The sequence below is a fragment of the Electrophorus electricus genome, chromosome 14 (assembly GCF_013358815.1).
Source record: "Electrophorus electricus isolate fEleEle1 chromosome 14, fEleEle1.pri, whole genome shotgun sequence".
NCBI classification, from domain to species: Eukaryota; Metazoa; Chordata; class Actinopteri; order Gymnotiformes; family Gymnotidae; genus Electrophorus; species Electrophorus electricus.
Genome location: NC_049548.1, coordinates 15211976 through 15225960, shown reverse-complemented (window position 1 = coordinate 15225960; position 13985 = coordinate 15211976). Strand labels below are relative to the sequence as shown.

Below are 13985 nucleotides of genomic sequence, written 5' to 3'. Positions count from 1 at the left end.
CCCTGCAGGGTAATAGTGGTGGCCTATCAGTTGCTTGTCATTACCATTTTTCACACAGTCACCACAGGTTCTCCACATTAAGAGTCCCCCATGTGTTACAGTGATCATGCTTTGAACATATTGCTTTGAAGGTTGCTGGAACCACTCGCCCTTCTATGGCATTAATTTGTCGGCCCATTAATCTTCAGCCTGATCTTTTTGTTCAGTGTCAGTGAAGTACCTACTCTTGCTTGTGCCATGTCTCCTGCTGTAATTATGCTTCAAGACTTCAGTATACATGCTGACAGTGACTGCGCAGTTGGTAATGAAGTCATGTCAAAGAAATCTTACATTTCATGCATGTCGATTTTCTTACTCTCATAAATCCCGATTAATCTGATTTGTTCCTCTGGTATAGACAATGACTCTGTTTGAATCTCACATTGGTATTTATAACCATGATCTTACCAAATTCATTTTCTAAGGCATTTTCTAAGGCAAGTTAAAAAAAAAACCCAAAAACCTCAATCTCCAATCCTAACTTTAAAGCTGTTGGTCCACTTTCCTCTATTCTAAACTCCATTAAAATTCCTCTTATTGAAAGCCTCTATAAAGCTACAGTTTTTTGATGCTTCAAATAAGCATGCCCATTAAGACTAGTACAGTTCCCTCCTTTCACTCCTCCCCAGGGTTCATAGAGCTCCAGGCCATGGAAATAAAAGGCTGATGCCTTGTGTGCCGCTACTGAATAAAACACAACACCCTCTTTTAATATGAATCTATCCAGGACTGAAATACAGGACGTTACATTTAAAAACTGCTACAACCACACTAATTCGGCTTTAGGTCTATCTACTGATGTATCTCCAAACTCAAATCTACTTTTCTTAGACAAAGTGCTGAAAGGAGCTGTAGCCTCCCAGTTACAGTCCTAGATAAATTCAAATAATCTTTACAAGTCCTTGCAGTCTAGTTTTCATTAATTCCACAGCAGTGAGACAGCTCTCCTCGAAGTCATTAGTGCCCTTGTCCTCTCTACTGATGCAAGGCTCTTAATATTCTTTTGCTCTTCAGTATTACTTTCAGTATTATTTTCAGTATTATTTCAGCATTTGCTATGGTCGCCAACCTCTCATTATTTGGTATTAATGGTGCTGCTCCTTCTCGGTTTATTTCTTACCTCACTGACAGACATTACATCTCAGGTCAGAAATACAAATCCACTGCTCTCATTATCTCATGGCCACTGAGGAAGCTGTTCTTGGTTTTCACTTTTTCATAATTTACGTGCTTTCCCTTGGTCAAATGATTTACCACCATGGTATCAGTTTTCTTTCATATGCTAATAACACAGATCTATAAAAGTATGGGTTCCACTGGTTGCCTGGCTGTATTTTTTATCATGCACTGGATGAGCTGCACTTTTCTCCAACTTTCTCAGACTAATTGGTCTCAAAACTGTTGTCACTGTTCATTCAGTCCTTGTCAAAACCTCTCACACTGTTCATAAACTCGATGTTTTTTGCCTTCCACTCACTGTTATAACTGGTCAGTTCTTGCGCCAAAATAACAATTTTCACCTCTGCAATGCCACTGTTGTCTATTCAGCATGGAAAATGCAGACACTCTACTTCACATCTTTATAAGTTTCTTTCTTAAACAACACACTTATTTTATCACCCTTTTAATCTGTCTCACTGCCAAAACTAATGAAATGACTATGCATTCAAAATTTGCCAGCTGTGCATCTCACAAAAGCAGAGTAAATGATTATCTCTCTTCTTACACATGACCAATCAACTGCCCTGGTCATCGGAATAATCATGAGCTCAATGCAAATTTCTTCCCATAACTACATTTTATAACTCTTTATGGTCATTCCTTCAATATTAGTCTGTGCTTCCCCATGGCTAAGCTCTCAGCCTACACACATGTCTGAGTGCTTCACGTGTGACCCCTGAGTCTAGGCTCTCATCTATGACTGGCATTCCCTTTGTGACATCTCCTCTATTTTATCCTTCAAATCAAAACCTATCCTTTGTTTACTTAAGATACCTCCCAATCTGATACTTTTGGCCTCCCATTTAGTACTTGCTTTTCTATGTATTTCATGTAATATTTTATTCTGTCACATTATTTATTGACCACTGCTTAAATAAAACAGACCTGGAACAGCATTAGGAAAAATGCTAGTCTGTATAAAGAAGGCAACACCCTGTTAGCAATAATACATATGTAAAAAAAAAAAAAAAAATCAATACTAGTTATATACTAAACACCCAACAAGTACCTCCTTCAGTCCAATAAATGAACACTTCAGTCCAATAAATGAACAATTTCTTAGAAAATGACATGAAAACATTGAGTTGTGACAGTATTTTCCTAAGCATTTCTGTAATCATGTTTTGAATAAGGATATATATATATATAGCCTAATTTATTATGTGGTCTCTAAATAACATGGCTCATTCATCATATGAATTGTTAATTTTCAGAACACCATGTTCTTGAGGGCCTAGGACTATCCTGAGTTAGGTTAGTGCTTTTGACAATCTGTGGCATGCAGATTTTGATTGGATGAGGACATTTTTAATTAACGCATCATTATCAAAAGAACCGTAATTGGTTGTCAGATATTGACTAAATCATCAGAAGAATTAGAACTGATACTTCTGTTACTCTAGTTGTCCTAGTCAACCTAATGCAATTAAATACTCTTGAGAGGTAATTGTATACAATACAGTTTTACACACTATTTAGCCATCAATGTGGTCAGAAAAAAGGGTACAAAAGGAAGCGTGCAATCGACTGAAGTTCAAGATTTAACCACAATTATAGGCCAATTCCTTAACTTGCTCAACAAAGTTAATATACTATAACAAATGTATAAATGAATGGACCTTATGAAGATCAATAATCCTAGCATTTGAATAAAATTTTTTGTTGTATTCCCATAGATGAAATATGATTCAGGCTCTTTTCCCATTTGAGGCATCTTGCAGCAGGGAATATGTAAGATAATAGGCTGTGCGAACAACTCAGTGGGTCTAAAATGAGGCGTAGTATTCTCAGGGGTGGGTTGTCAGTTTATAACCCACGGATCCATGTGACTAGAGAAAGTGTGAGCTCTAAAATAGTTTGGATATAAGCCATTGCATCTGAGGAAATGGGATTTTACAATAACAAGCTCTGAAGTAGCAAAATCGTAGCATTAGACATGCACTCAAATTAGTAAGAAGAAAGAGCAGAACTATTCTGTGCATATGTTCAGTTGTGAAATTTGGCAGAAGGCATCGGCATTATTGACAGTGGGACACAGGACAATGAGCTTTGAGTGGCACGTGCATTTTGATGCCAAACTGGATGAGCAACAGAGCACACCTTGGTGCAATAAACACCCCCCCCCCCCCCCATACACACACACACGACATATCGAGCACAGCAAGCTATTGAATATGCAGCCCAGATCACCATGGTAACCTGGGCAAGAACATGAACACCAACAGGTCCTTGTACACCGTCCCCCAGATAAACATCCATTTACAGGCCTAACATACACCCCTCAGGCACATAGCGCAGACTGTACATGAAAGCACATAGGCTTTGTGTGCACCAAACCAGCAAAACCTCTCAGCTAAAATCACCATATTATAACAATATGGACTCAATGTGTGTGAACTATGAAGGGTACTATTCTATTTAACATAAGTATGTTTCATATGTACATGCTAGCAAGTTAAGATAACACACAGGGTGTGTTTACATGATTTCTGCAGTTATCTGATTATTCAAGTGTTCATGTAAACAGCATACTCTGACGTATTAGATCATATTATGTCCTAGAAATCAGATTATAATCTGACAAAGATGTATTTTATCTGAGTAATCTGAATTCTCAGAGCATACATACCCTTATGCAGATTTCTTTTGGATTTTCCAGTCTGCACATGCTCGCAAACATAACCGGAGCTGTCCGGGAAGCTGCTGGCAGAATTAAATGCAGCACCCGCGAAATGGCTATTAAACACTTTTAGGGAGACTCTGAAATGCAGTACATGCTTGAGGATGTGAAGAATTTGAATTGCACACTATTAGTAACCATAAAAAACGAAGATCCATATTTGCTGGTAAAGTGGGTCCATGTTTACAAAAAACCATGGAAGGAAGATTGAAGTTTACATCACATAAATCTGTGAGATTATTGGCTGGTTGCAAAGTAGAAATCAGATTACTGCCTGACTCATGTAAAGCCAGATTTTACCCAAGTGCATGTACAAGATTACTGACAAAATGTGCAGTTATCAGATTATTAAGCGCATGTAAACGCACTCACTGGTGAAGTCTGCTCTGTCACATCAGGACCCACTCAGCACTTTTAAACAAGACATTGGCCTTAGTTGATTGCAGTATTCATGGGAATCTGAATATCGGAGTTTGAAACACCAATTTTCATCAGCTGATACTGTTGTATTGGTCTGACTATTGTATTAGGCCAATGCCAAGATCCTGAAAACTATAACCATAACAATTTCTTTTTATCATCACCATATATATATATATATATAAAATCGCTGGTGATGATATATATATATATATATATACACATACACACACTCACACACACACACACACTCACACACACACACACACGTACTGGTGAGGAGTTGTAAGGTGGTAGTCTTACTCAAAGGTCTGCTGATCAATAATCAAGTAGTACATCCTACTTACTCGACAGTCCAGTATCCAATGGAACCCCAACTATGTAGATGGATGGGGCCCTTGCTGTCCATGAGGTAAATGACCTTTTTTCATCTTGGCTATAGTTAACTCTGCTCCAACTGTGCAGGGCATTAACTTTTTGAAGATTTCACAATTCCAAAACTAGTCACAATTCTGACTGTGATGGCTTGTGCAATAATGTGCAACAGACAATAACTTGTTGTGATCAAACTAGCTGAGTTGCAGGGCAAAAGTTCTAAACAGGGAATTTACCTGAGCATCGTACTGCATCATACTACTGTGCTCATCAAAGAGACTTTGAATGGGACACACTGGACAGAAACAGCAAATGGCAAACTGTCCTCTGATGCGCTAATGCAGCATTTAAGACAAAAGTGAAAGATTTTTCTCAGCAGATACAAATAATATAAAATAAATAAACAAATCAATAAAACACTCTACTCCATGCTTAAATATAATTTAACAGAAAGAATGAAATCTTCATTGTGAGTGTGATACTTGTTTATCTTCTATTTTCTATAGCTTTTGTAATTTACAGATTGATATTGTCTTCCCTATAGAAAGTTTTCTGCCGTTTTCTTCTGTTGGCTTTGAGTTGGACAGAACTAGCATTGGCGTACATTACTTTAGGTCTGCCAAAGTACCAATCAGAGCTAGCAAAATATTTACATCACCTCAACACTTTGTTTGTAGTTGGAAGTACCTCTGCTTGTCATGTGTCACATTTTAGGAGATAACAGTGTAAAAACAGGTGGGTAAATGACATTTTGTCACATTATGACATTTTGCTGGCATTTGCAATTTAGAAAATATTCCTCTCAGTGGCACATATTAAATCACCGATATCCTCTACATCCTTGCTTTATCAAGAATTGCTAAAAGACCTTGTGAAACCACTCTCCCAACAAAAAGCAGTCTCTCATATAAAATGACCATTTTCCTGCACATAATTCAGCCTCTTTACTACTGAGTGAACCTTAGCTAAGCCAGCTAGCATCTGTATATGCTATTTTGTCATTTAGAAGTTTTAAAGTGCTCTATTTTACAGTGAGAGGGGCTCTTGTTCAGAGTCAGAAATCTCAAATGTATGGCTAAACCACACTGATGCTGTCTCTTACCCCAGCCAGTATCACTGAGCTGTTTACATTTCGAAGAAGACACCACTTGTCAATCATAATGTGAACTGACACAACCTCACAGTTCTGTACAGTTAGTAGTGTGGAGTTTTTGGACTACATTTAACTACTATTAAATTGTATTAATACAATTTAATAGTATACTTCAATATAACACTGGTAAATTATTATTTCAATGCATAACCTTATAATTCTAACCATTATTAACCATGTGAAACCAAGCTGACAGGAGGTATAAAGCTATGGTGGTCTGTGGTGGTCTGATACTTGAAGTTGAGAAGAAAAGCCCACTGGTTATTTAACAAGGCAAACTGCTATGAAATAATATCACAAAAGCTGAGCTTCTTAGTAAATTTTATCCTTGAGCAGGTGATGCAATGAAAATGCTAAATAAATATATTGTTTGACACGTATTCTTGTCGGCAACAATGACCTCCCAAATGGAGGCAGGCTAAAACAGGATTTGAGGTTTTATCAGAAGAAATAGAGTAAAATGTGCTTCCTTTGTGTAAAAATACAGTGTTAAAACATGCAGTGTGTCTCATGATACATCACTACTGCCCACAATGAGCAGTCATTCAAATTCTATGAGAATATGTTAGCTCAGACATTAAATGGCTAATAATAACACATTCTTCAATATATTCTTACTCTTAATTGAGGTAAATCATCATTAAAAATAGAAAAGATATTACTGAGGTAATTAGGGTAATATGAAGATGAACATCATAAGGGTAAGACCTCAGCTTTAAAGGAATTAATTAAGCATGCCAATATATGTATGATCATAGGGAATGCATTATATCATGTATGTGTAATAGACACACACAAAAAGATTCCATTTGCCATCACCACAGGCACAAAAAGGGGCGAAACAATATACCTCTATAGTGTAAGAACAAATACCTCTATACTGTAAGAACAAATACCTCTATACTGTAAGAAACACAATCACTTGATCACACACACACACACACACACACACACACACACCCCTCAGTACTACTAGCATTAGCTGAAGAGATAGACGTAACACACTGGTAATCCCACTGCTCTGTTTTGTAAGCAAGTCATTATCAAGTCTATTAATAGAACACTGCAGGGCTCGCTCTTGCTCTCTCTCTCTCTCTCTCTCTCTCTCTCTCTCTCTCTCTCACTTGAAAGTCCATCTTTGATACTGTTGTGCCATCATTTGATTGGGACTTTTACATGTTCTATCTGTAAATGTTTCAAACCCAACCACCTCAACAGAGAACTCTTCCCAATTATTAAAGGTAGCAAGTCATATTAAAGAAAAATTGAGAGTGCAGACAAAAGTCTGATTAATAAATTATTTTTGATGAGTACTAGCATTCACAAGTACTAGCATCAGAATCAATATTTTTGATGGAGCTAAAATATGTAGTAGTAGTACTGTGGAACATTTTACTGTACCATATTTTATAATAGGATTCTTCATATTTAACACCGTAATGACACTTTAACACATTGTATGTAGCATTCTGAAGACGCATTGTACACTGCATTCATGCCAACGTAGAACTCATGATCTTATGCCCTCATGTCTGTAGTTTCTTCCAAGTTATATTTCTACTGACTAAATTCTAAACTATATAAAAACTTGGTGAAAAGAAACAAAAACAGCTGGGCTGGATTGTTTTTTGTTGGTACAAAACTTACACCAAATGTTATCTCATTATACCAGCATTATACTGTCAGCAATGGTACGGTTAAGTGTTTGAGGGCAGGTATCAATCAATATAATCAATACAGTGGTGAGATGCTAGAGGAAAAAACAAGAGAAGAGAGCATTTAGCTTTGTCTATCTGTACCACAGTAGAGTCATCCATCCTGCTACATAAACAGACCAGTGTTCTAACCTCCTGTGCTCTGACGGAGAGAGAGAGGCTGAGCAGAGGTACTATGCACTGATAGCAGTTTGAGTTATTTCTCACAGGACTAAAGGCTGCAGATGAAACAAAATGCAACTTTTGGCTAAATTAAACCTTCCACCAACTCTGGATATTTCAGAAGGGTATGTACAGATCTGCCATTCAATTAATAGATCTAAACTGTTATTTCCCTATAATGATCTAAATAATTGACTAGGCAAATCTAAAAGACCATCTATGAAGATACATCAGATTGTGAAACGCAAACAGATGCGAAAGCTCTCTACATTTTCCCATAACTGTGTTTTCCATACATTGAAAGAAAAATAACTATAGAACTCCCATAGAACTTCTATACCTACTGTCCTATAAATTATGGCTAGGACCTATAATCTCATGGATCAGCACTTTTCAATAAAGACTTTTCAATTAAACGAAAAGGATAAGGGAAGCAGAAAAACAATAGTCTCTTATTACCATTTGTTCAAAGTACTGCAGTTTAAAAGCACAGAGAAAAAAAAAAACTGTATTTGACTTTATTGATGAACATTCCCCACACTTGTCTTCTATAGAGCCCATTATGGTATGGAGTGCTGAAGTCAGATTAAGGACATGCAGTGACTGCTTGTTCCACTGACAGTGTCTTGGCCATGGATGGTGATGGAGGGTAGACTGTAGGACATTAGAGAGAATGTGAAGCAATTGCATTCTTGGCAGGCTAGTACTGTAAAAAACAATCAAGTATTTTTACAACAATATGCATCATTATTGCAGCTAATTAATGAAACCCACTAAAATATGGCAGTTTGAGGTCAAATATTTTAATGTATAATTTAGTTAATGTTTAATTTCTGCTGTTTCTTAATTTTATGCTTGCAGAATTTCTTATTCCAAACCCTTTAGGAGATGTAGAGAAGTCGACAGCAAATGAGATGCGTCTTCACTTCTTTTGTGCTTTGTTTAGGTAACGTGGGTTTGGTAATTATCTTAGTTATTATCTAAACATTTAAGATAAATACTGAATAAACATTTAAGCTAAACACTGAATAAAAACAGTTCCAAGCAATGATTTCTAGCATCAGAAATTTTGAAAAATATCAATTGACTGAGTTCTATATTAAGCTTAAGGGACCAGTTTGAAGCTTTAAATATTGCAACTACATATGTCCTCATGACATAAAATCCACTTATTAGAGATGCTTTTTATTCTTTTAAGTAGTCTACAGGGTATAGCTCAATCATAAGCATCACTGGGACTGTTCTATAAATACCCTGGTGAAGTTTATTTACCCTCACCTGTGGAGCTGCACTTCTGACATCAGCAAGTGACCCCAGTATAAATAGCTTAGATACATTCCAACCACACACACACAGGAACAGGAAAAGGAGCACCATTCACTAAACGCATCATCGATCGGCCCATATACAGCAAAGCGTGCAGGGTAAAACCTCCCTCTAACTACACAAATGCATGCAAACCCCACACGCAAACCCCACACAAAGATCAAAAACACATTGCTCACCCACTCTTAATTCTGATTCATCTGGAGCAAATTGAACACAAGTCTGTGCTGGATGGACCGCACAAGATTGCAGCACACTTCACCTCCCACAGGTCCTTCAGTGAGCATTGTTTAGTTTATGCCTGTCACTTATGCCAGCTTTAAAGAAGCCCATCCAGCAATATGACTAAGCTGTACCTGACTAGACTAGACCGTAGACCATCACAGAACTTGGCACCAGCTGTTTGCAGGAAAGTCATTTATTGACCTTGTTTTCACATGGCCTAGAAACCTCTAAGTGGCCAAAGCAGTCCACAGTGCCCACAGTATTCACATCAGCGGCATTCTCTAGTCCCACCTAAGCCGCATTAGAAAGGTAAAAAAAACAATACCAAAATCTGAATGAGAAACAAAATGCAAAGAGGCAGAGAGGGTGGGGTTCCGATGCTTACCATGCTCATACCAGATGGCGTACTGGCCTGGCAGACTGGCATAGGGCACCAGCTCGCCTTCTGCCTCTCTGTCCAGAGACACACACAACCCCTGCACACGTCTCAGCGACGGCCAGCTCATCCACAATGCTGCTCCGTGTGCCCACACACACACACACGCACGCACACGCACACACGCACACGCCCTGCAGACACGAAAGGGTGGTCGGAGATCCAAAAACCCCCGCTGGCAGGCTCGTCCGCGGACTTGAATTTCCACTCAGGCTGAACTGGCCAGGAGACCGACTGCCGAAGGAGAAAAGGGAAGGATGGGATGGGCGGTGGAGGCGTCAGCGTAAAGGAGACATCTTCCCGCTAAGCTGCATGGACGGAGCCACGATGAGCGGACAGCGCTGGAGAGGTGGAGGGAGAGCGGCATGTTAACCTCGGCTCAGTCCTTCACTCCATTGCCTGTCTGCATCCGCGAGCCGAATGCTCGCTGCCTGAGGCGGGCGGCACGTCTGCACACTTTCGGACAGGCTGTTCTAGCACTGCGAAGCATGTGAAAGGAGAAACCCCTCGACAGAGCAGGTGCTATAGGACGGAACTGAGCATTTGAGAACAGTGAGGAGGGAGAGAGAGTGAGAGAGAGATGGCAAGAGGGAGAGAGTGAGGAGAGAGGGAGAGAGAGAGCTTGAGAGAGCGATGGAGAGAGCGAACGAGAGAGAGAGAGAGAGAGAGAGAGAGAGCTTGTGTCTCTGCTGTTACAGCCCATGAATGGCGCAGTGCTGCTGTTGTCATGGCAACCAACAAGGGAGGAGGTCAGGAAAGGAATGAGAGAGAGAGAGAGAGAGAGAGAGAGAGAGAGAGAGACAGAAGGAAAGAGGAAGAGGATATAATTGACTAGAAAGGAGAGAAAAAAGGTGTTTTTTGCAGGGGTATGGCAGGTGTGGAATGGCAAGTGTTTGTATGGAGTGTGGACAGTAGCAGGTTAATAACAGTCTGATCTGGGAGAGGCCTGCTATGAGAGCTCAGTTTATCTAGTCATGCCTCTGTCTACCACAACCTTGTTTTACCCTTGGAACCCTGAACCTGAGACAGCTTGCCAACATCTTACAGTGCATCCAATAAGTATCTATTTACTCTTTAGGGCTGGTTTCTGGTTAGTAGTTCAGTATCAGTATCAGTATCTACACATATCTAACCACACGCCACCAATTAATCTATATGTCAGCTAGACAACACATCTCACTTATCCCACCATTGGTCCATCCATCTCACCCAGAATCATTTAAGAGTTATACTGATGTCAGTCAGTCTTGCTATTTAATACGAATATCTATCTTATTGCCTGCCAGGGAATTAGCTGAAAAGTTATTATTTTAATTCTCAGTTCTGGTGCTTCTTTCACTGCCCTCCTCTTTTTGTCTGTTGCTGAGAGATTAAAGGCTTGCTGCTCACACTCGGGTTCTGTTTGGAATTATAATGTGGAGCTCTGCAGACGTCGAAGTTTTTTTATTGCTTCTAATGTGATCAGAAATGACTCTCCCTCTACATTTGAAATTCTGCAATGCTTCCCTAATGTTCAGAGTCAACATAATTGCTCTTCTGATGTTGATGTAAATAGGCAGGGCCTTATATTTGATATTCAGATGCTGCAAATGATAGCTGGCTCTATGGTGTGCCACTGACAAATAGAGTAATAGCAATGAGGTAGCATAAACTCAGGTCAGATAACAGGTTAGATTACATAGGTGAGTCCTGTTGCCCTCAATGTCCACCAATGAACAGACACTAGCTTGCTATGTCCACCTGTCATGCTTGCATCCACAGAAAGGGATTCTGTCTCATTCACCTACTGATTACCCTCACCTGTTCCTAATATTGTCATACCTCATATCTATTTAAGTGGACTCTTACCCTTTGCTCCTTGTGAAGTGTGCTCTCACTGCATTTATAAGCTTTTTGTTCTTTCTCTAGTCTGTTTGCTACCCTGTTTACCACACCGGCTTGTTTGGTTTGTCTGTTGGTTAGTGTTGCTTTATTGTGCATCAACTCTCCTGTTTCTCTTACTCTTCTACTGCCTATGGATTCATTTTGGTTGCCACCATTTTTAGATGCGAAACACCTCATGGACCTAGCTTGTAAGTCACACACTCACTCACTCACATTTAAAGTAAAAATAAAATTGTCACTGGCACTGTTAGCACTGAAATAGCATAGGCTTAGTGTTACTATACAGGCTTAGTGCTTCACATCATTGATGCTGTGTGTCCTTGTTATTAAGACTACCCATATATTTCTAACCCCACCTACAACTCCAAAGTATGTGATCATTTGTAAGAAAACTGCCACACCATGGAGTTGGCAGGTATGACAGTCCAGGGGCAGCTCTAAGGTCAACATCACCAACAGCTGGCTTCCCTTAGGAACCATGGAGTTATCCAAACAGATTCAACAGTTAGCCTCTATGGGTCCCATTGTAGCTGAGCTAACCAACGGGCTCTTGTCATTTTACCAGGTGACCTAGACATTCTTGATAAATATGATGGAAAACAGGTGATTGCACAGGCTTTTCACTCCAATTAATTTTGCTCATGTGCTTCCCTTTTCCCACAAATCCTGTATTTCCTATGGATATCTCGCTGCTTAAAAGCAGAGCTTTCTTCTGAGCTAATGCCATTTTGACACCATTTGGCGGTCACAATACTAGGAACTTTTTACTTTTTTTCCAGTCCATTTAAGGTGGTCTTTGATAATCCCAGAGAAGGAATGGCTTATATCCCCCACATGGCGTTCTCATTCGGCTATGTAATCCACCCTTGAGCTCTGCACTTTGGCAGGTAGCCTGGTCACTTCCTCTGTGAATGCCCACGCCACCCACAGTTTCAGAATGCAAATAACTCTAGAATGTGCAACATCACCTCATGCTAGGGTTGCATAAAAATATTGTTTCAGCATTGTCATCACGACAGTTTTCTCTTGTAGATTAGTCATGGAAAATAAGAATTGTGTGAGATTACCTTTTGCATGAAGCAGCAAAAATGGTTGGTTGATTGACGAGCATGATGTGTTTGATATAATTTGCCTTGCAATCACCTCTTTCTGTTTAGTGATTTCTTATCAACTGGGTTCAAGGAACACTAAAGCTTATGCCCTGTCTATATTACAGGAGCCTGATAAGCCCACATCTTCTCTATCTGCACACATTCTCCCCACCAGCCTGTGTTGTGGCCACTGTTCAGTGAGGTCTGGGTGAAGAGATCAGAGAAACTCAGTTGGTCAATGCTTTACCCACTAGTTGCCTTGCCGAGAAGCTACATGTCCCCCCAGTTCTCTGCGATAGGCTGATCACCTTGGCTCACTTGACCTATGAGCACTCACTTGCCTTGATTTATGGGCACTCAGGAGAGACCAGAATTTTACTCCTATGTAACGGTTATTGGTGGAAGAGTCTACTGTTATCTATACACTTGTCTCCTCCTGTTCTATATGTGTCCAGTCCAGTGGTAGGCTAATGTCCCCGCCCATTTCTGAATACCCCTTGTCCCATGTTATAATTGGCTTCATTGAAGAATTACTCCTCTGATGTGGCCACACCACCATCCTTACAGTGGTGGACTGTTTTTTTTAAGGCTGTCCATTTCATACAATTGTCAACTCCACCCTTGCACTTGAGACCGCAGAAAACCATTTTTTCCCATATCTTCTGCTTTTATAGCATCCCTGGGGACACTTTGTACCACAGAGGCCCACAATTCACATACAAGGCTTGGCACATCTTCCAAAGAAATTGGGAATCAATCTCATCTTAACTTCTATCATGAAATCCCAGGCAAAATTCTATTGTTCATTCAACAGATGGGGTGGTGAAATGGTAAATCTGGAGTTAGGTATGTTTTTGAGAATATCCTGCTGAGACCAGCAGGGGGAATGGTCTTGTTTTCTCCCTTAGACCAAGATTGCATAAAATTCTATTGTTCACTCTTCTACTGGTATGAAGCCCTTTCAGTGGAACCCGTCACCAACTAACATGTTGACCATAGATGACTGGATAAAGTCTAGCAAATGGGAGTAAGACAACACCCAATGAGTGCCTGGTATTGGACATTCAACAGCAGAAGGCCCAAATGGACCATACTAGGGACCACATCTGGTTGTCTACATGCAATCTATACTTCTTGGAGTGGAGTAAAGACTCAAAGCCCACTATATCTGTCCTTTTCATACTAAATGCCAAATTAATAAGTGCCAACTACCCACATACTACTGCATCTCCTATTCTTTTCATTTCTCTCTGTTAAA

General features: G+C 39.7%; 1 protein-coding gene across 8 annotated transcripts in view; it reads right to left on the bottom strand.

The window, feature by feature from the left end:
- The window catches only part of tanc2b (tetratricopeptide repeat, ankyrin repeat and coiled-coil containing 2b), a 123888-nt gene that overhangs the window by 43059 nt on the left and 66844 nt on the right, over window positions 1–13985 (bottom strand). Inside the window, exon 1 of one of the 8 annotated variants that reach the window (XM_027005093.2) lies at window positions 9702–10343. The exons of the other annotated variants lie outside the window; for them this stretch is intronic. Within the exon in view, the coding sequence (XP_026860894.2) occupies window positions 9702–9822 (121 nt within the window). The 5' untranslated portion in view covers window positions 9823–10343. Of the gene's footprint in view, window positions 1–9701; window positions 10344–13985 lie in introns of those variants that run through there. 8 annotated transcript variants of the gene reach the window in all.